This window comes from Pan troglodytes, chromosome 9 (genome assembly GCF_028858775.2).
Source record: "Pan troglodytes isolate AG18354 chromosome 9, NHGRI_mPanTro3-v2.0_pri, whole genome shotgun sequence".
Taxonomy (NCBI): Eukaryota; Metazoa; Chordata; class Mammalia; order Primates; family Hominidae; genus Pan; species Pan troglodytes.
Genome location: NC_072407.2, coordinates 87,901,052 through 87,928,338, shown reverse-complemented (window position 1 = coordinate 87,928,338; position 27,287 = coordinate 87,901,052). Strand labels below are relative to the sequence as shown.

Genomic DNA, 27,287 nt, shown 5'->3' with positions numbered 1-27,287 from the left:
TTTATTAGAAACAGGATTTCTCCATGTTGGTCAGGCTGGTGTCAAACTCCTGACCTCAGGTGATCTGCCTGCCTCGGCCTCCCAAAGTGCTGGGATTACAGGTGTGAGCCACCATGACTGGCCAAGTTCTATTAAGTTTTCTATAATAAACTCAACTTCTAAAAGTGCATTTGCCTGAGGGGAAGACCTATTGTGTATCATTTATTACTGGGCTTGCTTTGTCCTTCCTCCCTTAAAAGGAATAGGTGGAAATCATTTTTAGATCATCAGCAGAACTTGTCTGAATAGTTAGGCAGTTATGATAGAATAGCAGGAATTGTCCTTTTCTACCCTTCAAAAACACTGCTGAACTTAGGTATAAGTCAGAGGCAGACATAACTAAGAAAACATGGCTGATGAATTTAGCAATAGGGCATATTAGTAGCTAAGTTAGGCCCTATCTAAGGGTAATTATAAATAATACAATGAAAACCAATAACACTGGGAAAATGCTATATTATTGGGACTTTTTAAAGGAGAAGCACAGGCTAGTAGTCCTTCTATCAGCCTCTAGAATACAATGATGTTCTCTCTGAGTGCTAGGTAATTCTGAGAACTGTCAGGTAGATGAAATATTGTTTGTCCATTCGTTCATTCATTCAGTTGTATCATATGGCTATCATGTGGCAGAAATGATATTATACTTTGGGAACAAAGGATCAACAAGGTGTAGTAACCTTCAAGGATCTTGTACCCTAGTGGGAAAGATGGTAATGAAAACAGAAAATAGCATGATAATAACCATAATGGAAGCCATCCTGGTGCCATCGGAGGAGAGAGAGGTTCACCCTACTTCTATCAGTTGTCGGGGATAAGGGAGCATTAATAGAAGAGATGACACTTAATCTGGATCCTGAAAGCTAAGCAGGGACTCCCTGGGCAGACACAGGAGGCTGTGCTCTAGGCAGAAGAAACCACATGTGCAAAGGCATGACCATTTTAGTGTGGATAGATACAAAATAAGAATGAGGAGAAGCAGGAGAGGAACTGGACAATTAAGGAAGGGCCAAATAATGCTAAAGAATCTGGTTTTTATCCTGTAGGTGATGGAAGGTCATTGATAAACATAGCAGGCTTAATGTTTACTGAAGAAATTGACTAACTTTTGTACATCAATTGGGCCTGTAAAAAAGAAGAAGAAAAATAATGTGGCTAATTCAAATAGGAAAAAATGTCCTGGTTCTGTTGGTAGAGTTCTCATCTGTTTTTAAGAAGTGTATTTTGTCGGGAGGCTGAGGCAGGAGAATCACTTGAACCCGGGAAGTGGAGGTCACAGTGAGCTGAGATCACGCCACTGCACTCCAGCCTGGGCAACAGAGCGAGACTCTGTCTCAAAAAAAAAGTGTATTTTGATGACTTTTGTCCAAAGAGGGCTTGATAGTGGGAAGAGTATATAGAAGAATGTTACTAGATAGAACATCCAAACCCACCCCTCCACCACCCAAAGCAGCCTGAGCTACACAGGTGCTGGATCAGGAGGTGCTCATGGGGAGACAACAGAGCAATAGGAGAATTAGAAGCAAGAGCATAAAATAGAAAGAGGTAGGCTGGTGAGAATAATGGTGATATAAACTGGAGGAAGTAATAAAAGTCTTGAGGGAATATGATGAAAGAAAAAAGGCACAGGGGTTTAGATTCAGTATCTCTTGTCAGAAGCTGCCAAGAGTGTAACTGAGATGGGTACTTAGAAGGAGATGATAACATTTTCTGCTTTGTCACTGAGATTTAATTGTATTTAGGAATCTTAAAGCATTCAGTATGTTACCACATGCATATCTCTATCACATGATCATTTCTTAAATGCAGGAATCCTTAGCAAATAACACAAAAACCAAAAATAAAAATAAAAAATTAGCTGGGCATAGTGGTGTGCACCTGTAGTCCCCACTACTTGAGAGACTGAGGCGGGAGTATTGCTTGAGCCCAGAAGTTCAATGTTACAGTGAGCTATGATTGCACCATGACACTTCAGCCCAGGTGACAGAGCGAGACCCTGTCTCAAAACAAACAAACAAAAAACCAAAAAAACCAAAAACATGAGACAGGGCTTGCTCTGTCACCCAAACTGGAGTTCAGTGGTACCATCTCAGCTTCACTTTAGCTTCAACCTCCTGAGGCTCAGGTGATCCTTCCACCTCAGCCTCCTGAGTAGCGAAACTGCAGTAGTGGAACACTTGGCTAATCTTTTTTTTTTTTTTTGGTATTTTTTTGTAGAGTCAGGGTTTCATCATGTTGGTCAGGTTGGTCTCAAACTCCTGGGCTTCAAGCAAGCTGCTTGCTTCGGCCTCCCGAAGTGCTGGGATTACAGGCATGAGCCACCCGGCCATGAATTCTATCTATCTATCTATCTATCTATCTATCTATCTATCTATCTATCTAATCATCTAGTCTATGCTGTGTTGCCCAGGTTGGAATGCAGTGGCGTGATCTTGGCTGACCACAGCCTCCACCTCCCAGGTTCAAGCGATTCTCCTGCCTCAGCCTCCACGGGTGCCTTCCATGGGCGCCCGCCACCATGCCCAGCTATTTTTTTTGCATCTTTAGTAGAGACGGGGTTTCATCATCACACCTGGGATTATAGGTGTGAGCCACGGTGCCCAGCCATAAATTCTTATTATGGGCAAGGTTCAGAGCTAGATGTAGAAGGATGCAAGGGTGAATAAGGCATGGCTCCTTCCCTCAAGAGAGCTTATAATCCAATGATTAAAACCACAAATAATTATAATATAAAGCAATACCAGTCCCATGGAAAAGGCTCAAATATTGCTGGTGGCTTGAAGTTAGAAAAAAAGGCATATATTATTTATCTGCCTCAAACAATTTAGTAAAACCGTTTAAGTCCAGATTACTAAATTACAAAGCTAGGGTTTGGTGTTTTAGGATCTCATATGTTGAGAGATAATTATGTTGATTACAAGCTTGAATGCCTTAAGGAAAATTTATGATTTTCAAATGTCAAAGGATGAGGAAAAAAAACTATAGTTAGACACTGTAAACAGAAGGAATTAATGCAACATTTGGGAGATGTTTGACCTAAGGGCCTGGCATGCTTGGGAGGTAGCACACACAGTTCTTGGTCTCTTTCGAAAGCTGGGAATGGGGGCCCTTTTGAGATGTTGCATCCACTCTTAGAGGCTAAGGCTCTCCTATGACATCACGTATCCCTTTAGAATAGTAATGTGCTCCTCAATAGCTATCTCCCTCGGCCTTTTGAAATGTTAGGGAATAAAAACTACTTCTTTTTCATAACCCTACAAACACCTTTGGATTTCTGGGGTCAGAAAGTAAAAAGGAGGAAGAAGTGGAAGACCACATTTCCCTCCCTGCCTCAGCTGCCCCCCAGCAAAATGCCCAAGAAATATACATAGAAACTGGGAGAGATAATTTAGTTAAAACGTTAAGTTGGGGACCTAGGATCCTGATTAAAATATATGTTCTTGAAATTTTCTCCTGAAAGATCCAAGTTAGCCTTATGTCTCCTCATACTTGAAATCCTGATGCTAATTTCCTTGATTCCCTTTGTCTAGTTTCTCCAGCTTTCCATTTGTTAATCTCAATCATTTGGAAATTCCAGTTTCCTTCATTTTCTAATAAGCATGCTAAATAAAACCAGATAATTGAAATCATGCAGTGTTACTTATAACAACTAATACATGAAAAAAAGAAAATAATTATAAATTAAAACAACAACAAAAAAAGATAATCATGTAACAAAACAGCTCTGTAGCCTTCCCAGTGATTTATATTTTTGGTTATTGCTGAGAGATAAATGGAGAAATATTTTCATTAGTTCCATTATTAAATATCCTTTGTTACTCATTCTAAACTTTCACCAAAGAAATTAATTAACATATATTGTTCTATTTCCAGGCAATTTTCAATTCTTGTGATGGTACCAGAAATAGTTTTAATTACTTTTGCAAGTAAATTTAATAATGTTAAAAATGAATATTTATTAAAACAAAGAGAAATTAAATCTATTACATTTCCATAAAATGATTTGTTATTTATTTAATTTAATTTAATTTAATTTAATTTAATTTTTTGAGACAGGATCTCATTCTGTCACCCAGGCTGGAGTATAGTGGCCTGAACATGGCTTACTACAGCCTCAACCTTCCAGGCTCAAGTGATCCTCCTATCTCGGCCTCATAAGTAGCTGGGACCACAGATGTGTGCCACAATGCCTGGCTACTTTAAAAAAATTTTTTTTTTGTAGAGATGTGGTCTCACTATATTGCCCAGGTTTGTCTCAAACTCCTAGGCTCAAGCAATCCTCCTGCCTTTGGCTCCCGAAGTGCTGGTAGTATAGGTGGGAGCCACCATGCCCAGGTGATTTGTTCTTTATTACAAAGCTCTTTTTGTTCCTGATGCCATTAAACTTAGCCTTTTTTTTTTTTCTGTCATTTATTTCCATTGAACTGTGAGAAGCAGAAACATAATTTCTGGCTTCAGTAGGAAGAGTCAAGTCATGAAAACAGCCCTTCTTATTAGTCAAATGCAAATTTTTTGTAGTCATTTTCCCTAAATCTAAGATTTATGACATCTCATGAGATTAAGTGAATTGAGGTCGGGCAAGGTGGCTCACTTCTGTAATCCCACCATTTGGGGAGGCTAAGGCTGGTGGATCACCTGAGGTCGGGACTTTGAGACTAGCCTGACCAACATGATGAAACCTCACCTCTACTAAAAAATAGAAAAATTAGCCGGGTGTGGTCGTGGGCACCTGTAATCCCAGCTACTTGGGAGGCTGAGGCAGGAGAATCGCTTGAACCTGGGAGGTGGAGGTTTCAGTGAGCCAAGGTTGTGCCATTTCACTCAAGCCTGGGCAACAGAGTGAGGCTCCGTCTCAAAAAAAAAAGAGAGAATTGTTAAGTTATTTGATTAGGATCATACTTTGTATTTAATAAATGTATAAGAAGTAAGTTTCTCCCTAATACTCTTTTTTTTTTTTTTTTTTTTTGAGACGGAGTCATGCTCTTGTCGCCCAGGCTGGAGTGCAGTGGCGGGATCTCAGCTCACTGCAAGCTCCACCTCCCGGGATCACGACATTCTCCTGCCTCAGCCTACTGAGTAGCTGGGACTACAGGCGCCCGCCACCATGCCTGGCTAATTTTTTGTATTTTTAATAGAGACGGGGTTTCACCGTGTTATCCAGGATGGTCTCGATCTTCTGACCTCGTGATCCGCCTGCCTCGGCCTCCCAAAGTGCTGGGATTACAGGCATGAGCCACTGCTCCTGGCCCTCCCTAATATTCTTTAACTGTTGAGCTCACCTTGAGGTTTTAAAATTGTTAATACCTTTTTTTTTTTAAATTTTTTGAGTCTGAGTCTGGCTCTTGTTGCCCAGGCTGGAGTAAAGTAGCACAATCTCTGCTCACTGCAACCTCCACCTCCCGGGTTCAAGCAATTCTCCTACCTCAGCCTCCCATGTAGCTGGGATTACAGATGCACGCCACCATGCCTGGCTAATTTTTTTTTTTTTTGAGGCGGAGTTTCACTCTTGTTGCCCAGGCTGGAGTGCAATGGCGCAATCTCGGCTCACTGCAACCTTTGCCTCCTGGGTTCAAGCAATTCTCCTGCCTCAGCCTCCCGAGTAGCTGGGATTACAGGCATGCACCATCACGCCCGGCTAATTTTGTATTTTTAGTAGAGACGGGGTTTCTCCATGTTGGTAAGGCTGGTCTCGAACTCTTGACTTCAGGTGATCCTCTCACCTCAGCCTCCCAAAGTGCTGGGATTACAGGTGTGAGCCACTGCGCCTGGCCCACGCCTGGCTAATTTTTGTATTTTTAGTAGAGATGAGGTTTTACCATGTTGGCCAGGCTGGTCTCGAATTCTTGACCTGAGATGATTTGCCTGCCTCAGCCTCCCAAAGTGCTGGGATTACAGGCATGAGCCAACAACATGCCCAGCCTTAAAAATTGTTAATACCTTTTTAAAAATTGTGAATTCATCCTAGTTAGTTTGGGGAGATAGTATGAACTCCTATTCACCATGACTTAATAATGACAATTTAAAGATAATTGTCAATTATCATAGAAGCCATATGAATGTTTAAATTCCTTGTTTCCTAGACTTACTATACTCAGTCAAATGGGGAGCAAGAAAAAGGAAAGAGTAGAAGCTGCCGGTGACATTTTTATCTTGAGTGTCTGGGCAGATGGTGAAAAAGGAAATGGAGGAGAAAATTTTTGAAGAGAAACTTAATGAGTCCTGCTTTAGGTACATTGAGTTTGAAATGCCTTTGGGACATCCACGTGAAAATATTTGGCAGGGAAAAAAATGTAGTTCCAGAGAGGAGGACACACATCAGTTTGTGCTGAAGATGTACATTTGAGAATCATATAAAAATAACTCATTAACAAGAACTGCATGTAGCTGAAGTGCGTTCTCTCAAAAGGCAGTGAGCTTTGTTTCATAGATGGCATTGAATCACAGGTTGGGTGGCTACTTTGTATCTAAAGGGAATTTCAAGTAGAAGGGTAGATTGGGCTAGATAAGCTTAAGGTACTGCTGTCCTCATAAACCAGAAACAGGCTACTAAGAAATAGAATTCCATGACTCTCTATTACCTGCTAGAGTTCAAACTTCTCTGAATGGCACACAATTTGGGCCAGACCTACTTCTCCATTTATTATGATAGATGTACCGTACAATGTAAGATGTCAGTAATAGAGGAAACTGTTGTGGCGTATATGAGAACTCTCTTAGTATCCTTGCAATAATTCTGTAAATTTAAAACTGATTTTAAAAGTTTATTTTTTTAAAAAAGCAGTCAAGAACAAAACCCCTTTCATGCTCCCTGGCACCTCTGAACTGACTGGAGAGTCATTAATTGAACGGTTTTATGCAGAAGATTGACAAGACCAGGTTTATGTTTCATTTATTTTATTTTTTTATTTAATTTTTTATTTTATTTAATTTTTAAACTTAATTTTTTAAATTTAATTTGATTTTTTAAGACAGAGTCTCGCTGTGTTGCCCAGGCTGGAGTGCAATGGAACAATCTTGGCTCACTACAACCTCCGCCTCCTGGGCTCAAGTGATCCTGCTGCCTCATCCTCCCAAGTAGCAGGGACTACAGGCAGGTTTATGTTTTAGAAAGGTGACTCTGAGGCAGTGTGAAGGAGAAAGGGAAAGATTCCAGTCTAGTCAGGGAAGAAAACCAGGTAAGACACAATTGAAAGATCTGGGTGAGAGATAATAAGGCCTGAACTAGGACCATGGCAGAGAAGGAGAAGTGGTCAAAGTAGAACCGATGGGACTTGGAGGCCTTCTGAATATGGAAAGTGAAAAGAACATTTCTAAAATAGTTGGCTCTTTGGCTGGGGGTGGTGGCTCACGCCTGTAATACCAGCACTTTTGGAGGCCGAGGCGGGTGGATCACTTGAGGTCAGGAATTCAAGACCAGCCTGGTCAACATGATGAAACCCCATCTGTACTAAAAATACAAAAAAAAATTAGATGGAATGTGGTGGCATGTGCCTGTAATCCCAGCTTCTTGGGAGGCTGAGGCACAAGAATTGCTTGAACCTGGGAGGCAGAGTTTGCAGTGGGCCGAGATCATGCCACTGCATTCCAGCCTGGGTGACAGAGTGAGACTCTGTCTCAAAAGTAAATAAATACATAAATAAAATAAAAATAAAATAGTTGGTGCTTGAACAACACATGCAGATTTTTTGTATGTTTGTTTGTTTTAGATTGCTCTGCCACCCAGGCTGGAGTGCAGTGGTGCACTCTCAGCTCACTGCAACCTCTGCCTCCTGGGTTCAAGCGATTCTCCTGCCTCAGCCTCCTATGTAGCTGGGATTATAGGTGCCCACAACCACGTCTAGCTAATTTTTGTATTTTTAGTAGAGATGGGGGTTTCACCATGTTGGCCAGGCTAGTCTCTAACTCCTGACCTCAAGCGATCCACATGCCTCAGCCTCCCAAAGTGCTGGGATTACAGGCATAAGCCACCATACCTGGCCAACATGCAGATTTTTTTCAATCAAACACATAAAAAATGCAGTATTCCTGGGATGCAAAATCCGCATATACAGAGGTATATACTATAAACATGCTATAACCCATGCTGTATACTATGACCCATGCTATAAACATGGGCTCTGCAGGGCTGACTGCCAGATTTGAGTGTGCTTGGATTTTGGTATAAGTGGCAGGGTGGGGAGGGTGGAGGGGTCCTAGAACAAATCCCCTGAGTATACACAGGGGTGACTTAACTCCCAAGTTTCTGGCTTGGGTGACTGGATAATGGTGGGATCCTTAAGTGGGACAGATAGAGTAGAAGAGGAGGCAGTTTTCAGAAAAAGGGAAGATGCGGTCAATTTAGGAGTTTGAGATGTCTGCACCGGTTGCACAGCTGGTTGTTGAATATGTGGTTTTAGAGCCTGGAATTGAGATCAGTTTCAACTTGGACGGGATGCTTTTTAGGCCTGCAACACAATTATCATCCTCAGACACTTCTTCCCTGGTATACTGGGAAGTATACTGTTTCCTGTTTTTCTCTTCATCAGTTTACTTTCTTGTTTTGCTGACATACATGGTTAAGTAAATTCTTGAGAAAACATGAGAAGTATTCTGAGCCCTTGCATTTCTGAAAATAGCTTTATTTGTCCTTAATCTACTTTAGCTGACTATAGAACTCCAAGTTAAAAATAATTTTTCATCTGAACTTTGCTATTGAAAAATCAAATGTCAGTTTGGGTCTTATTCCTTTGTAGTTAACTTCACCCCCACCCCCACCTGCTTCTGCCAGAATCTTTTAGGATTTTCCTTTTGTTCTTGGTGTTCTGAAAATTCATGTCCTTTTCAGAACCCTGAAATTTTCTTCTATTATTTCATTGATGATTTCCTTCCCTCTATTTGCCCTTTTTTTCTTTCTTTTTTCTTTCTTTGAGACAGTCTGTCACCCAGGCAGGAGTGCAATGGTGCGATCATAGCTCACTGCAGCCTTGACCTCCTGGGCTCAAGTGATTCTCCCACTCCAGCCTCCTGAGTAGCTGAGACCACAGGCCTGCACCACCATGCCTGGCTAATTTTTTTTTATTTTTTGTAGAGCTGGGATCTTGCTATGTTGCCTAGTCTGGTCTTGAATGCCTGGGCTCTAGCAATCCTCCCACCTCAGCTTCCCAATGTGTTGGGATTACAGGAGTGAGCCACTGCTCTGGTTCTTATTCTTTCTTTCTGAAATTACTGTGTATTTGTATTAGTTGGATATTGTACATGTTACATTAGTACTCTATGTCTCTTATTTTTCTTCTTCCTTTTTTTTTTTTGTATTGTGGTCTTCCCTGTTTTGAGATTTGTTCTCTGTTCCCTATTTTATTTTATTTTATTTTTGAGACAGAGTCTCAATCTGTTGCCCAGGCTGGAGTGCAGTGGCTCAATCACAGCTGACTGCAGCCTTGACCTGCTGAGCTGAAGCAGTTCTCCCACTTCAGCCTCCTGGGTATTTGGGACTATGGGTGCTCACCACCATGCCTGGTTAACTTTTCTATTTTTTGTATAGATGGGGTTTCACTATGTTACCCAGGCTGGTCTCAAACTCCTGGGCTAAAGCAATCCTCCTGCATTGACTTGCCAAAGTTCTGGAATTACAGGCATGGGCCACCATGCCTGGTCTATTTCCTGTTTTATATTTGATTTTTGTTCTTAAAGCATCTTGTTTTATAAATAAAATGCCTTCTCAAATTTAAAAAGTATATATATATTGAGATGGAGTTTCACCATGTTGCCTAGGCTGGTCTCAAACTCCTGCACTCAAGTGATCTGCCTGCATTGGTTGCCCAAAATGCTGGGATTATAGATGTGAGCCAATGTGTCTGGCCAGAATTTTTTTTTTTTTTTAGACAGGGTCTCGCTCTGTCGCCCAGGCTGGAATGCATTGATGGGATGTTGGCTCATTGCAACCTCTGCCTCCCGGGCTCAAGCAATTCTCGTACTTTAGCCTCCCAAGTAGCTGGTACTACAGGTGTGAGCCACCATGACCAGCTAACTTTTGTATTTTTAGTAGAGATGGGGTTTTGCCATGTTGGCCAGGCTGGTCTTGAACTCCTGGCCTCAAGCGATCCGCCCTCCTCAGCCTCCCAAAGTGCTGGGATTAGAGGTGTGAGCCACTATGCCTGGCCAGATTATTTTGATTATACTAACAAAAGACCTTCACAGTTCCCTAAATTTTTTCTATTTCTTCCACAGGCTGTTTTTGTTGTTATTGTTTATTTTTTATTTTGTTGTTAATTCACTTGGTCTTTCTCTTCTGTTGTGCCAAATGTACTCAAATGCCTGGTGGTCCTTGGATGTCTATTTATATTTAAGAAAAGTCTGGGGAGTGGCATGGATTTTCCCCACCACTGTGTAAATAGGTCTGTTTTCATACCAAATTTTTCCTCTGAATGGGAATGTGGACTGGAGACTGTATGTGGTATGGCAGGTGGTGTGAACTGGCAAATCCCAAAGGATGAGAAGGCAAGAGTGGGATATTAGGTTGTGGCTTCCTAAATGCCAACATAGGAAGGATTTTCTGTGGGGCACAGAAACATCTAAGGTCTACACTAGAAACCTTTGCCTTTATCTGATAATTTGTTTAGTGTTCTCAGAGGACAGTCATCAGGTTCTTAGTTCAAAAGTAAACACTTTGGTGGTATGTGAGGGAAATTGTAGAGGGTGATGGCGGATGCTTACTGATACAGATGCTCCCTATTCAGATCATCAAGTAACCCTCTTGTTTTCTGCTCCAGTTCCCATTCCCACCATCTATAGCACACACAGACTCTGAGCAGAGAATCTCCCAGGTTTCCAAAAACATTGAGTTTTGCACATCCTCTGTAGTTCTCTTGTAACGTCTGGCCCAAGTAATAGCTTCTCGTTTCATCCAACAACATACTCTCACATCTACTTTTTGTCTTTCAGAAGATTTCTGAAATCTCACCTGCTAGTTAACTCCTCTTGTTCTCTTTGTGGATGAGTTCTTTTTGTATTTTTATAATTTTTATAATTTTATTTCAGCGAGCCCTCAGGAGAGGTAGGATGCAGCCTACCATCTTGAACTACAATAAACAATTCACGGCCGGGCGCGGTGGCTCACGCCTGTAATCCCAGCACTTTGGGAGGCCGAGGCGGGCGGATCACGAGGTCAGGAGATCGAGACCATCCTGGCTAACACGGTGAAACCCCGTCTCTACTAAAAATACAAAAAATTAGCCGGGCGTGGTAGCGGGCGCCTGTAGTCCCAGCTACTCGGGAGGCTGAGGCAGGAGAATGGCGTGAACCCGGGAGGCGGAGCTTGCAGTGAGCCGAGATCGCGCCACTGCACTCCAGCCTGGGCGACAGAGCGAGACTCCGTCTCAAAAAAAAAAAAAAAAAAAAAACAATTCACAAAGGTTTTAACCTATGATCTAAGCTATTATTTGATTAATCCCTTCAATGAATATATCTATATTCATTGACATTCAGTCATTCAATAACTAATGAGCACAGATTATTTATCAGGTGCCATGGAAATATAGTTGAAAAGATATAGCCTGCTCTGTGTATTAATGAGACAGATGCATAAATAGACAATTTCAACATCTTTCAGTAAGAATTACAATAAAACAAGAAAACACTGGGGAAGGAGCTCCCAAGATTTCCTGGAGAGATTACGAAATGATTCACAAGGAAATTGATAATCAAAGTCCAAGCCTGAGGGTGAGTTGGAGTTTTCTAGACAGATGAGGATAAGGAGATATGGAAGTAAGACCAGAGGACCAGCATGTACAATCTAGAGAAAACAGTACAGTACCTCACAACAAAGAATTATCTGGTTCAAATGTCAGTGGTACAGACCAAAGGAGAACATGTCATTCAAAAGAGACAATTTAACCCAGCAGAGAATCAGCTTAGAATGGTCCTTTAGACTTGCCCCATCACCCAGGAGGAAGCAGGCTCATGAGGAAGACCAAATCAAGTTTTAGGACATAAAGAAACTGCACATTTGAGTTTACTGTGTGAATTATAAACCCCAACATTTTTTTCTGATTATTATTGAGATTATTTATGATATTTTTTGAGTAACAGCTTGTAATGAGATGAGGACTCCACTTGAATTTTATTTTGTCTCAGTCAGTCATGGTACCATGCTTTTCCCATGACTTCAGTTCATAATTAAAAGTCATTTCCAGTTTAAAAAATGAGAACGAAGAAATTGTTTGTTTTGATAAATTCCACTTACCTCTTTTTTGAGCCAGTCATTCTCCCAGATCTCTAGATAACTGCCCTTGTCAATGAGCTTTACAGCATTCTAAAAGAAAGTTTCTGGATTAAGGAAGAGTTGCCACATGCTGATTCACAATTTTAGCAACAGTGATGTGCAGTTATTCTGATCATTCATTTTAGATTGTGTCTGCAATTACTTTAGGAACATACTTAAGAACTTTTGGTTTGGTGGTTCATTCTTTACTATCCTATTGTATTGCTTTTGCTGATTTACACTGTCTATTACAGGTGATTTGGAGAACTGGACAATGTGTAACTGACCATTCAATTCACCTCCATTGTGACCAAATCTGACTGCTATGGTGAAATCATGTTTCACAATTCAGATGGTTAAACTGCAGTGATCAAACATTCTTTAAGTTTATAGTCACAGACATAATCCAACATATAGCAAAAACATGAACAGATTACTATCTTTTTAATTTGAAAAGATTTTGCATGTCAGTAATAACAACATACTTATTTGTAAATCTAACAGCAAGTAGTTTCAGGGTAGGCTGTAGCTAGTCTCCTGAAGAAAGGCATTTTAGACAAAGAAGACAAAAAAGTCTTACTTTGTCAGTAGGTTCATAAAATATAAATTTATTTTCAATTACATAGATATTGAAAAGAATTTTATAGTGAATAACCAACTGTATTTCTCTGCGAGATGCTTTTATATGGATACTATGGTACAAATTCAATATTTAGTAACTGAAGGGCACGACCAAAAGAAGAAAAATTAAGAAAAATAATCTAGATCACAAACAGGGACAGAAATGATTTAAAAGTGTGTTAAGGGTACATTTATCTGTTAAAGTCTTTTTTTTTTTTTTTTTTTTTTGAGATGGAGTCTTGCTCTGTCACCCAGGCTGGAGTGTGATAGTGTGATCTTGGCTCACTGCAACCTCTGCTCCTGGGTTCAAGAGATTCTTCTGTCTCAGCCTCCTGAGTAGCTGGGATTACAGGCGCCCACCACTGTGCCTGGCCAAGTTTTGTATTTTTAGTAGAGATGGGGTTTCACCATGTTGGCCAGGCTGGTCTTGAACTCCTGATCTCAAGTGATCCACCCGCCTTGGCCTCCCCAAATCCTGGGATTACAGGTGTGAGCCACCGCACCCAGCCCTATTAAAGTCTTTAAGAGTTGAAAGATTTGCCATAAAAGTTTTTCTGTAAGTCATGCTTATTACATTATAAGTGTACCTATATTTCTTAGGAGCCGGGAATTTTTATACTCCAGTTACAACTAATAATTCTAATTTCCTCCAACATAGAATTTCATGTGGACAAAAGCAAGAAGTTGCTCCTAACTGAAGTTAATTGGCTAATGGCTGGATTCACTAACAGTGGATCAGTGATTTCAACCTTAGTTACACATTTGAATCTCCTAGAAGCTTTGAAAAATCCAGAAGCCCACACAACATCCCAGGGCAATATATCAGCCTTCTGTATGGGTGAGATACAGGCATCACCTGGGTTAAAAAAAAATTCTCAGGTGACTCTAATGTGCATCTAAGGTTGCACAGCATTGGGATTATAGGATGTTGAACTGTATGATAAAATAGCCAGCTAAAATGAGGAAAGTTCATTCAAGCATGTGAGTGTTCGACATTATGTGGAGAAAAGAAAATGTATAGTTTAGTGATTAGGAGCAGTGATCTGATGGAGCCCTCCTGAAATGAATCTCGATTCTCCCACTTGCTCTAGGCAAGTCATAAAACTTCTCTGTGCTCCAGTCTCCTCATTACCAAGTCTCTACAGCTTACTGGATTGCTGAGGGACTTAAATGTGTAATGCTTGAAAGAATATTTAGAATAGTCCTCACGATATATGCTTGAAATTATAGGCTTATTTGGCCTATATATCTACTTTGAATCGTCTAACTATGGTCAGATTACTTAATGGTTGATTTCACCATGTGAGTGAGTCAGATTCACTTACAAAGTGGCTGAATTGCATGAGCAAACAAATTGCTGATCAGTTTTCCAAAACCTTCTGTATTTGTGTAAATTAGTAAAAATAATGCAATAAGAAAGTAAGACTAAAAGAACAACTGAACCAACATGGATGCAACCAATAACAGCAACTGAAATTCAGTAAGGAACCTTTTGAAAAAAGACCAGATGTTTATGATTCTGAGACAGAAATGTCCCAGATGAACAGACAATCTTAGTGGGGACCTCACTGATTTTGCAGATAGTTTGAAGAGAGGTCAAGATTGTTAAAAAAAAAAAAAAAATCAGATATTTTGTGTAAAAACAAAGGAATTAGAGAACATATAAGATTGAAAATTATGCCTCAAAAATATTTTATATCCCAGATTTTTAAAGTGCCAGCAGTGTAGAATATACTCTTTTAGGTTTGGGTATATAAGAAAGTACTTTTTGGACAAATTATATTTCATTTTATAATTCATTCAAAACTTTTATTTTAATATTTTGTTACAACCATTATCACAGGTTGAGCATCCAAAATCTGAGAATCTGAAATCTAAAATGCTCCAAAGAACATTTCCTTTAAGCATCAAGTTGGCTCTCAAAAAATTTCAGATTGTGGAGAATTTCAGTTTTTTGGTTTTTTTTTTTTTTTTTTTTTTGAGACAAGGTCTCACTTTGTTGCCCATGCTGGAGTGCAGTGGCGCAAATACGGCTCACTACAGCCTCGACCTCCTGGGCTCAAGCAATCCTCCCACTTCAGTGCCCCAAGTAGCTGGCACTACTGAGCTGGGACTAGCTGAGACAGGGTTTTGCCCTGTTGCCCAAGCTTGATCTCAAACTCCTGAGTTCAAGCAATCCACCCGCCTTGGCCTCTCAAAGTGCTGGGATTGCAGGAGTGTGCCACTGCACCCAGGCCAGACTTCTTTGGATTTTGGATTTGGGGATTTGAGATGCTCAACTGGTATAATACAAATATTCCGGAATCTGAAAACATCCAAAATCTGAAACATGTGTCAGATAAGGGATACTCAACCTATATTTCTTATACTTAAAAAAATAACTGATTAATAATTCACTGATTAGCCAAGAGTGGTGGCACATGCCTGTAGTCCCAGCTACTCAGGAGGCTGACGTGAGAGGATTGCTTGAGCCCAAGAGGTGAAGACTGCAGTGAGCTGTGATTGTGCCACTGCACTCCAGCCTGGGCGACAGAGCAAGATCCTGCCTCAAAAAAAAGAAAAAAATTCACTGAGCTGTTGCTTCTTGTGAGAGATTATAGTACTTAAATCATCTCATTTAACCCTCACACTATTTCTTTAAGGTAAATACTTGTATTATTCTCCATTTTATAGGTTAGGAAACAGAAGCCCAGAAAAGCTAAGTAACAAATTCATTATACAGCCAGTAAGTGTAGAACTGTGATTTAAACTCAAACTGTCTAGCTTCAGAATCCACGTTCTTAGGTTTGGATATAAAATACAGTATTTTTTAGACAAATTATATTTCATTTTATAAATCGTTCAAAACTTTTATTTTAATATTATGTTACAGCCATTATTACAGGTTGAGCATCCCAAATCTGAGAATCTATCCAAAGTTCTTAACCACTATAATATACCCAAAGAAAAAATAGGGGGAAAATGTTTGTTTTGTTCTGTTTTTAAGAAAATTGAATTATACCTGTGTGGCCCATTCCTTCTTTTGGTCCAGTTGCAACAAAGTTTCCTTGATTATTTTCTTTCTAGTATCTTCCAGAGTGATTTTATAGTGTTCTTTAAGAAAAAAAAAAGAAAATTAAAAGCCTTATCAAGCATGATTCTAGGTAAAACTATGATGTCAGTAAATTTTATTTTCCATCATCCTCAGTTCTCCTTTCTAAACATTTTTTTTCTGAATTTTCAGGGTACTGAAGAATCTAATTCCTCCAATTAGAAGATATGATCTAATAATTTACTAATACCTTAATGTGAATTAGTTTAAGATCTCTTACACAAGAATATTTGTATTTTCAAAGGACTGTCTCTCCAAAGGCAGAATTTCAAACAGTTTAGCATTTGTGTGGCAGTCTACTCTTCATATCACACAACTTACTACTCCACAACAGAAGTATGAAGACTTTACTATCTGTTCGGGTAGCATTCTGTCTGACTTCATCTAACTAGATTTCCACTATTCTTGGCATATGTTTCCTGGGGCAGGAAAGACAGAACGAGGAGAGGAGAGTAGAGAGGGATTAAGGGGGCTGAGAAAGTTGATAGACCTGGTTATAAGTTAGGCTCAGGTGAGAAATACAGACAGAAATGAAGCACAGGATTCTCTGTCCTCTCAAGATTTTCATATGCTCACAAATGTCATTATTGAGAGAGCAAAGAATCATAAAATTTTAGGCCTTGAAAGATGCTTAGAGATCATGAAATCAATATCCCTTCTTAAGGACTATGAGACACTGTGACAGCAAGGCTGCTTTAAAGAGTGGAGAATAAGAAAGCTGGACAAATGAGTCCAATTTGTTCATTCCTTTCTTCAACAAGTAACTATCAAGCTCTTTCTGTATGCCAAACAGTATGTAAGACACTGCAAATATTGCTGGTTAAGACAGAAAAAAAACCCGTCCTTGTGATATGTACATTCTAATGGGGATGCCAGATCATAAATAAGTAAGCAGGTAAATAAATAATATTTCCGTTGGTGATGTGTATGAGGAAGAAAAACTAAAATTCTCAATTTTAGATCGGGTGATCAGAGAAAGCTTTTTTTGAGGAGGTAACATTCAGGAACTGAGTCAGATAGTCAGCAGTGTGAAAAATGAGGAACCTGTACTACTCCAAATGAGTTAATCTGAGGATAATCAAAGTTAGTTGTGTTTTATTACTTCTGTGTTATATGTTCCCATTAGTTGTGCTTTATTTATGTAACATAGGCAGGGCAATTGTTTGGAATTCAGAAAGTATTTTCCCATACAAATGATGTTGAAAATCATGGCTGCTATATTTCTGGGCAGGTCCAGAGGCTCACTTAACTTATTCTACAACTAAACAACAGTATTGTACTAACAGTACTATAGAACCTTATTTCCATTTAGGATAGCAGTCCCCAACCTTTTTTGCATGAGGAACTGTTTTCCTGGAAGACAATTTTTCCCCAGACTGGGTGGGAGAGGGGGATGGTTTTGGGATGATTCAAGTGCATTACATATGCACTTTATTTCTATTATTATTACATTGTAATATATAATGAAATAATTATACAACTCACTATAATGTAGAATCAGTGGGAGCCCTGATTCTACATTATAAGAAAGCTGGACAAATGAGTCCAATTTGTTCATTCCTTTTTTCAACAAGTAACTATCAAGCTCTTTCTGTATGCCAAACAGTATGTAAGACACTGCAAATATTGCTGGTTAAGACAGAAAAAAACCCTGTCCTTGTGATATGTTTTCTTGGTTATAGATGGTCCCATCTGGGGATGATGGGAGACAGTGACAGATCATTAGACATTAGATTCTCATAAGGAGCATGCAGCCTAGATCCCTCACATGTGCAGTTCACAATAGGGTTTGCGCTCCTAAAAGAATCTAAGGTTTCTGCTGATCTGACAGGAGGCGGAGCTCAGACGGTAATGCAAGTGATGGAGAGCCGCTGTAAATACAGACGAAGATTCACTTGCTTGTCCACTGTTCACCTCCTGCTGTGTGGCCCGGTTCCTAACAGGCCACAGACTAATCTTGGCCTGTGGCCTTGGGGGTTGGGGAACCCCTGACTTAGGGCGTTGTTTCAAAGGGAAAATTTTCTTCACAGACCAAGTCAGCCAAAGCAGAACCCTCAGGGATTTTATGCTGTAGGGAAGGAGATCTGCAGGTCTGGTCTTTCAATTGACCAGGAGCCCAGCTAAGGCAGCTACCACCAGAACTCGGGCCAGAGAGCTGGGCAAGAGTTATTCAGCCCTCGTCTATACTTTGTACTAGCATAACTGTTTCTCCCATTACATGAAAACGCTGAGAGCAGAAAGTAAAAACTTCTCTTCCATATCTTTTTATTACTGTATCCCTGGGACACAATACATGCCAAAAAATATTTTGAAGAAAATCAAATTTGGCAAACTGCAAGTCTTTGGTGGGCAGTGATCTGAGGCTTCAGCACCAGAAAGCAAATATTGGCTCTTCCCCTTCTCTGGCAGCTTGGGTGGGAAGGGGAAGAGGGAGTAGAGAGAGAGAGAAAGGGAGAGTTCTCCTAACTTGTGGGGTGGCCAGAAAAGGTGGTCAGGAGAGGGCAGTTTCTGCCTCTAATAGAGATGGACTAGAGTGAGGCAGTAGTTCATAAGCAAGAATTCATTAGGTTTTTGGAGTTAGTCTAATTTGACATCTAGAGAATAAGAAGTGGAAGCCTTTATTATTCCAACCTACATATTCCCGTTTATACAGCCTGCGTTTTTCTTACTTATTTGAACTAATCTCATGAATATTTTAATCCTTCCAAACTAATTTCTGATGGAATTTCTTTTTTCAATTTACCCTAGCCCATCAGCTTAATGTTGGTTATTTATTTGAACTTCTACCCAACAAAACACAATAATCAATCTAAAAGTTGCAATGGATCAGGAGCATAATGGATTTTACATTCTTAGCATCTAGAAGAAACCATAAAACCTGGAGCTTGATAACATGAAGTATTAATTCTTTGCTATAAATCATTTAAAAATAGATTATCAAATACACTCTGACTAAAGATGTAGCTTTCTCTATTGCCTTATTAATACTGAAAAAGCAATATTCACATTCTGTTCTCTTCCAACTTCCATATAAAAGTGTATGGACCGTTTTTCTTCTTAAAAACACAGTACCCAGGACAAGGGTGAATGTGAGAATCTCATTGTTAGCCTTTGTGATTCAGATGATGCTTCTGGTAACAATTAACCATTTATTGGTGAATGCAGCCAAAGAAAGTGGGGCATGTAAAAGTCTCCTCGTAAAAGCTCGAAACACTGCAAGGGGGAGCTTGGCAGATTAGGACTGTGCAGAAGACTCCTTGCTTCTCAGACACCCCATCTAATGGGGTCCCTTCCCAGAAGCTGACCCCACACTGTACTGGCTAAAGTTTGCTTTGCACTGTTCTGCCTTCCCTGCTGTGTCTGGCTCTGCTTTGGTTTACTCCTCCTGGCCTGTTGAGGGCTTTATTATATACTCTTCTCTGACTTGTGGGGTCACATAGCTCCATTGTGGTGACCCTCTCCTGTGGCAGTGGCCTCTTCTTAGTCCCTTTTGCAGAAAACTGAACAGGAGCTAGCAGAAACACTGGCCAGGTAGTAATCTCTTTAGAGCCACCCCAACTCACTGAATCACAGATTCAGGGGGACTATTTGAAGCAGATGGATTTGGGGCCTAACACACCTAGGTTCAAATCCCTGTTCCATTTGTTACTAGCATTGTGACTTTGGTTAGGGCAATTAACTTCTCTGGGCCTGTTTTCTTATCTTTAAACTGGCCTAATTATATCTAACTCAAAGGAACTTGTAAGGATTAGACAAGACATGGAAAAGCAAATGCTGGAAATGTGAGTCCTCTTGGAGATCACCTAGGGACTCTGATTTTATAGGCAAGAAAATTAACATTCAAAGAAACAATGTTACTTTTTTGTACGGAGTCTTGAACCTAATTTTAAAAAATTCACTGTTAGTGTACAAAGAACTTTTAAGAATCCCTGTCCTGTGCCCCAGTAAAGGACAAAAATAAAAATGCTCTGTGACTGTAATTATCTAATGACTTGTAATAACCCCTCACCTTCTCTATTCCTGGGCTTAATCTAAGGTTCCTTTTCCTTTTAATGAGGAGAAGTAACCTTGGCCTGGATATGTTAGTGACTGTTTTCTATACTAGTATCCCAATATCCCATTCTAGCTAAAGTTCAGGGAAGCAGCTCTAAGTGTTTTCTCCTCCTCGCCCCCTGGGTTTCAGCAGAGGCTGCTGAGTAAGGCAGGTGACCGAGGAATAGTTTGTGCTGGGGCTGACTGGTGACCCATGAGGTGGTATGGACAAAGGCCATTGGTCATGTTTGATAAGGTGCATGATGGCACCAGATGTCTTTAGAAATGGGCTGGAGAATACTGCAAGGACTGTTCTGTGGGAAGTAGAAGAGAAGGGGGACAGGTATGCAGAGCAAAGCAGAGGTGCCAATGAGAGGGACAGTCACAGATCAGGGGAGAGAAATGTGGGGAGGAGCCATGCCTAGAACCACCACTGATATCATTCTGTCTTCAGTCTTCCCTTTCCTCATTTGTGTTACAGCCAACAAGCATTACTCTTGGGGAGTCAAGCAACTTAATTTTTGTCTCTTTCCTTTAAAACTCATACTGTGAGGCTATTGACTTCTGCTCAATAAAATATATGGTAAATCCTATGACTTCTGGTTTCTTTGTGGTAACAAAAGGTCCTCCAACGAGTAATTAGTATGTTCAGAATATTGCAACAATTTAAACTTCTTTCAAAGTTATGCCAATCCCCTTTCCTAACTTGGGCCTGCTGCCATTTTCTCTGCCTTGAGCTTCCATGATTCCTCTCTCAGTGCTGAAGGGAAGAGGGAAACATGGAAAACGGTAAGAAAGCTCTCACTTGACTGATACTGTCTCAAGCTCATGTCTACTTTCTGGACCTAGCTGGCATTTAAGGCTGACACATTGTCTCATGGGAGTGTTTTAGTAGGTTCTTTGGAGGACAAGCTTCCCCATTTGAAATGGGATTTCATCTGCATTCCCTTGATCCAGGGCAAGTACTGTCCTTAGAAGTTGGTAACAACTTTCTGTTGGTCCCTGGTTTTCAATTCTGCACTCCCCTCCCACACATTCAAAATCCCTGTTTTTCTGTTGGGGACCTATCACCGGCCCCCAACACCCTAGTCAGCTGTCTCCAGCAAGATTTCACATGACTGTTCCCCAACTCTCTCTCATAACAAGTCGACAAGAAACACTCCTCCATTCTTTGCCCTGACAAACTCGGGAGTGCAGGCCCAGCCCAGGGCAGCAGCCACCTCTTCTGTGTTCTGCTGTCAGTGCGGTTAGCTCCTCAGCCACTTACTCCCTAGATTTCTCAGGGATGAGTCATAAACTAGACCTGAATGCCCAGACTGCAGGGGACACATACTGAACCATCTGAGAAATCTCTCTGAAGACCTTTCACCCGGATTTGAGATGGAGGAGGAATTACCTTTTACCTGCTCCTCGGTGGGGGAAAGAGTAGGACTGATAGCACACCAAAAGCTCTTTCCAAAAGTTGTCCCCTAATTTCTAACAACCTTTTCCTGGCCTCTCTAACTTCTTGTATAGACTGGAATTCGATGGTCAAAGGTGCGAAACTGGTTTTCTTCTTCATCAAATTGCAAATCTATGTGGTGGTATCTCATCTCATTTTGCCACCTCAGCGTAAACTGAGACTTTAAAAAGTTTTAATATCCTCTTTCACTTACAGCAACCTCCCAGCCCACAACAATAGCCTGACTTGATCTCTCTTCCTTGCATGTAAAGCAGCCTAACTAACGCAAACCCCATAATCATTGGAGGAGAATTCCAGGAAAATCATGAAAGAAGGAAGCCTGTGTAGAAGGTAGGAGAAAAAGAGGGGATGATGGTAGTAAGCCTTCAGATAGATTGATTTAGGAGTCTCGCTCATATTCATTGTGTCCAGTTAGTGGTCCCCAACATGTTCTAATAGCTCCCCTGGTGGAGTGGCTGCTGCTACCTGGATGGTTAAGACAAGTCCCTAAAACTAATGGAAAATAATACAAGCCCATAACAACCATTTTCTTATGGCTGCGCCCCATGGCTCGACCAGCAAGTAATTCAATATATATATGTTTTTACCACCCCAAAGTTGAATACAACCACATGAAAATTTTTAAGTCAAAGAAATCATCCTAGTTAATAATTCATTAATTTAAGACAAGGTCTCTCTCTGTCACCTAGACTACAGTGCAGTGGCACAATCTTAGCTCACTGCAACCTCTGCCTACTAGGCTCAGGTCATCCTCCCACCTAAGCCTCACAGGAGCTGGAACTGCAGGTGTGCGGCACCACACCCAGCTAACTTTTGTATTTTTGGTAGAGATGGGGTTTCACCCTGTTGCTCAGGCTTGTCTCGAACCCCTGAGCTCAGGTGACCCATCCACCGTGGACCCCCCAAAATGCTGGTATTACAGGCGTGAGACACCACGCCTGGCCCAATCATCCAAACTTCTGATCAAGATAATGGGTTAAGTTTATATGAGAAGATCACTTTTCCTACTTTAAAAATGTAAAATAAATACTGGCTAAAATATTTGAAATTTTGAAAACGTACCAGAACAATAACTTTTTAAAAAGTATTCTACTGGTTAACAAATGCATAGGCAGATCAGTGAATCAGAATAGATAGTAGAGAGTAAGATTCAGATATATATGAGAAATAAAAGTATAATAAAGTTAGCACTTCAAATCAGTAGGATAAAAATTGATGATAAATGATGTTGGAACAACTGGAAAACCATTTGGTAAAAAAATAAAGTTGGATCACTCTCTCACACAAAAACAAAGACTTAAATATAAAAACAACACCATAAAAATTTTAGAATAAAATATTGGAGAATTCATTCATAATCTCATAAACATAAAATCAAAGACTGATAAGTTGGGCACTTTAAAAGCACATCATTTCTTCATTAAAAAACCCACAAACAAAAAAACTAATGACAAATGGGAAAAATATTTGCAATTTATATCACAATTAAAGAGCTAATTTTTTTAAAATGTAAAGAGTGCCACAACACATTAGAAAAATGGGTGACAGATATGAACAGATGGTTTATGGAAAAGGAAATTCATATAGCTCTTGAAGTTATGAAAAGACACATTCAGTGTCACTTTTAATAAAAGAAATGGAAATTAAAACTACAATGAGATACCATTTTCGACCCATAAGACTGACAAAGAACAAAAATTTGGATACCACCCCCTGTTGCTGAAGATGTGGGAAAATAGGTATCCTCATGCATACTGTTAGAAGTACCACTTGGTACAACCTTTATGGAGGGCCACATTTATCACAGTAAAATAGTCTGTTTCACACAACCATTTCTTTCAGAGATACACATAAGTGAAATGACATAAATACAAGAATATTTGTCATAGGAAAATGAGACATGTGTAAGGATAGTCATTGCAGCATTATTTGTAATACTAAAACACTAGAAACAACCTTAATGCTTATGTGTAAGAAACTGGTCAAAAAATTATGGTTACCAGCCTGGGAAACACAGTGAGACCTCTACAAAAAATAAATAAAATTAGCTAGGTATGGTGGCACATGCCTGCTGTCCCAGCTACTCAGGAGACTGAGATGGGAGGATCGTTTGAGCCTGGGAGGTTGAGGCTGCAGTGAGCTGTGTTCATGCAATTGCACTTCATCTTGGGTGACAGAGTGAGACCGTGTCTCGAAAAAAAAAAAAAGGTACAATATAAAACCATGTAACTACTGGAAGAATGAGGCAGTATTAAGATATACTGATTTAGAAGGATGTTCATGTTGTTACATGAAAAGCAAGTAAGACATCATATTTATAGCATGCTATTTGTGATATATATATATATATGCATAGAATATTTCTGACTGCTAAATAAGAAACTGGTAATAGTGGGAGAGGATTTGAGTGGGGACAGAGGGAGTAGCAGGCTGGCACTCTTGTTCTCTTTTCAGAAGAAGAACCTTTTGACAAATTGGAACTTCAAGCCCAGACTGATATGGGGCCAAGTTTACACCACCACTGTGGTGCAGAGGCCCTAAGCTGAGAAACTTACATACAAATTGGTCCACAAGCAGAGAGCCCTGATAGGGGAACATGGGAACCACCCACAGGAACCCCTCCACAACGCAGGGCACTATCTCCAGCTGGGTCCTGGACTGTTGTCCACCCACAGCAACTCTTTTGGGCCAGATTTCCCGCATTAATTCTGTCCTATGACTCTTCTGTGTCTGGGTCTCTGGTGTTCTTTTAAGCCGCTATGCTTGCCTCAGTAACAGACAGCTGGCCCTCATCGTGTCCAGATCTAGTCCTGGTAACCTTCATTGCTCCTGACGGCATCCTACTCTATAGCCTCTCCACTTCTCATCTCATGTTTGTTCCCCAGTTTTTCCCTGGTTACAACTTAATTGACTTTGACGCTTCTCCATGATGATTCTGGCTATCCAGCCTGGCTAAGCTGACTTAGCTTGCCCCAGGTGAATTCTCTTTCTAATATAACCTGGCCTCAGGACACTCCTATCTTGGTGGAATTGCTTCTGTCCCAGTGTGGAAACATACAGACCCCATCCATTGAATGAAGATTCTTTCTTCTTTTTTTTGAGACAAGGTCTGCTCTGTCACCCAGGCTGGAATGCAGTGGCACAATCACAGCTCCCTGCAGCCTTGACCACGGGGATCAACTGATCCTCCCACCTCAGCCTCTCAAGCAGCTGGGGCTACAGGCATGAGCCACCATGCCCAACTGATTTTTTAATTTTTTGTAGAGATACGGTCTCACCGTGTTGCCCAGGCTGGTCTCAAACTTCTGGGCTCAAGCGATCCTCCAGCCTCAGGCTGTTGAGATTACAGGCATGAGCCACCGCATCCAGCCAGAAGTGTCTTTCTTAAAGTCACTTGGTCACAGGGCTTCTGCACACTGCCCCCCACCCGCCCATTTCTTTATTTCCCCTTCTCAGTTTCACAGGTGGTCCTGGGATCATTTTTCTGCTTCCTCCCTCCACCTTTACCCTTAGGCTCACAGCTGCTTGTGCTGACAGCAGAGTAATGAATGATTCAGGGAGTATGCACTTTTTTCTTCCATCAATGTATGCCCTACTAAAGATGTTTTTTACTGAACTTGAACTAGTTTTATTGCAACTGACCTGACATTTTCTCTGCATTCTCTTTAACTGTGTTGATGTCATTTTGTAAGGAGGTAATGAGTTTAGCATGTCGTTCACTCCCTACATTCTTGTACTCCTCCCAATATTCCTTTTCACTGAGTTTCTCAAGAAATAGTTTCTCAGCATTACTTATTTGCATGCGCATATCTGTTGAAAATAAAGACACTGTGTCATTTCTGTTTTCCTTGTAACCATTATATGTTGCAATCTGGTTTTAAGAAGTTAAGATCTGATATTAAAATACTGTTAACTCATAAATACTATTTTATATCTAAAATTTAGGAAATTCTAAACTATTCAAACTATTGTTTATCTATCTCCCCTGATTCAAAATCTAAGCAAAATTAAACTTCTGATTACAAAGTAGATGTGTGGTTTGAGGGTTGATTGAAAGACGTAATGGACAACCCATATGCCTAGGAAGCTGCAAGTTTACATCATTCCTGTGATAGCTTAATAAGGGTCCTATTTTGTATAGTGTATCATATAATATGTATAATATGTATTCTTTATTAGGAAATTGTCATTTTTCTGGCCATTATATCCTCTGAGCAAAAGTGATTTCAACTTGTGTCCTTCCCAGGTCCTTGGCAACCATTTTTGTAAGTAAATTGTTTGATTCAGTCATCTAAAGTTCATTTATTTGGATTTCTCTTGTATGAAATGATAGCCTCTGATAGTCATAATAACATGTCTTTTCCCACCCCCCTTTGGTAAAACCAGAGTGATGGGCAAGTTCCCCAGTTAAATATGTACAAATATTGAACTATTTCAGGGATATAAACTTTGTTTGCTAAACATGATATTCTATTCAATCTTTAGGCCGAATATTGTGTTGCTGAATATTTTTGAAAAAGAAGCATTACAAAAGAGTCAAGTACAACAAACTTAATGGCTGTTTATCTCATAACCATATATCACCTTGTTTGAGAGTTCTTTGAAGGCAAGACTACATTATATTCATCTCTGTAAATCCAGCACTTAGCACAGAGCCTGGCAATTAGTTGGCGCTCCATAAATGTCTGTTGAATGACTGAAGCATTTCAATCAGGCCAGGGTGATATTCTTCAGTCCAGAGGCCCAGAAGGACTCAGGACTCATCTTTTTCCAAAGATGTACACAAGATACTAATTTTTTTTTTTTGAGATGGAGTTTTGCTCTGTCACTCAGACTGGAGAGCAGTGGCGCGATCTCGGCTCACTGCAACCTCCACCTCCCAGGTTCAAGTGATTCTCCTGCCTCAGTCTCCCAAGTAGCTGAGATCACAGGCACCCACCACCACGTCCGGCTAATTTTGTATTTTTAGTAGAGACAGGTTTTCACTATGTTGGCCAGGCTGGTCTTGAACTCCTGACCTCAGGCAATCTGCCCACCTTGGCGTCCCAAAGTGCCAGGATTACAGGCATGAGTCACCATGCCTGGCCACAAGATACTATATTTAAAATCTCTTAACAAATGGTGGTTATTTTCATTAAACAATTATCAGTACTACTATAAGCCAGATGGGTAGTTGTTCTCTCATTCGAGCAGACTGCTACTGTCTCAGGCCAGTGCCCCATTTGGCCTTCGAGGGGAGGGTTGGTAGATGTCACTGAAGATTGTAAAAGGGAGATGGATGTAGTGGCTGTTTTTCTAGTTTCTTAGAACTTCTTCCCTTCCCTTCTAGTAACACATACGCCCCAGAGATTTTTGTTTGTTTGTTTAAGCTGAGATCTGACAGCATGTGAAGCCTTGTATCCAGGTCAGAAGCACTCTGTCTTTCTGTGTTAAGTGATGTGAAAAGACTAACATCCCCTTTATGCTTAGGCTAGTTTGAGTTGGATTTTTTATCCTTGCAACTGAAAGAGTCCTTACTAAAAGTTGGATGAAAAGGGTTGCAGCAGTATTTCTCAAACCTTACTGTGCATAGGAATCCCCTGGGATCTTGTCAGAATGCGGATTCTGATTCAGTAGGTCTGGGTGGGGCCTGGGAATTGGCATTGTAACAAGCTGATAGGTGAAGCACTTGCTGCTGCTCCACACCAAAATGAGTTGCAAGGGACTACCTGGGACATAAAGTGACTACCTCGGAAATGTTTTCCAGACACTTCTGTTCTCTTACTTTCCCTCTCTTCCTCCATGTCTGTGAGCTTCCTTTCTTCCCA

The 27,287-nt window shown here is 40.5% G+C and overlaps 1 protein-coding gene across 15 annotated transcripts in view; it reads right to left on the bottom strand.

Moving 5' to 3' along the window:
* CCDC83 (coiled-coil domain containing 83) overlaps nucleotides 1-27,287 on the bottom strand; it is a 65,571-nt gene that overhangs the window by 8,922 nt on the left and 29,362 nt on the right. For 10 of the 15 annotated variants that reach the window (XM_054661189.2, XM_009423648.5, XM_054661190.2 and 7 more), the window contains 3 exon segments: nucleotides 25,123-25,290; nucleotides 15,897-15,988; nucleotides 12,257-12,325 (listed from right to left, as the gene is read on the bottom strand). In XM_054661189.2, coding sequence (XP_054517164.2) covers nucleotides 12,257-12,325; nucleotides 15,897-15,988; nucleotides 25,123-25,290 — 329 coding nt within the window. 15 annotated transcript variants of the gene reach the window in all.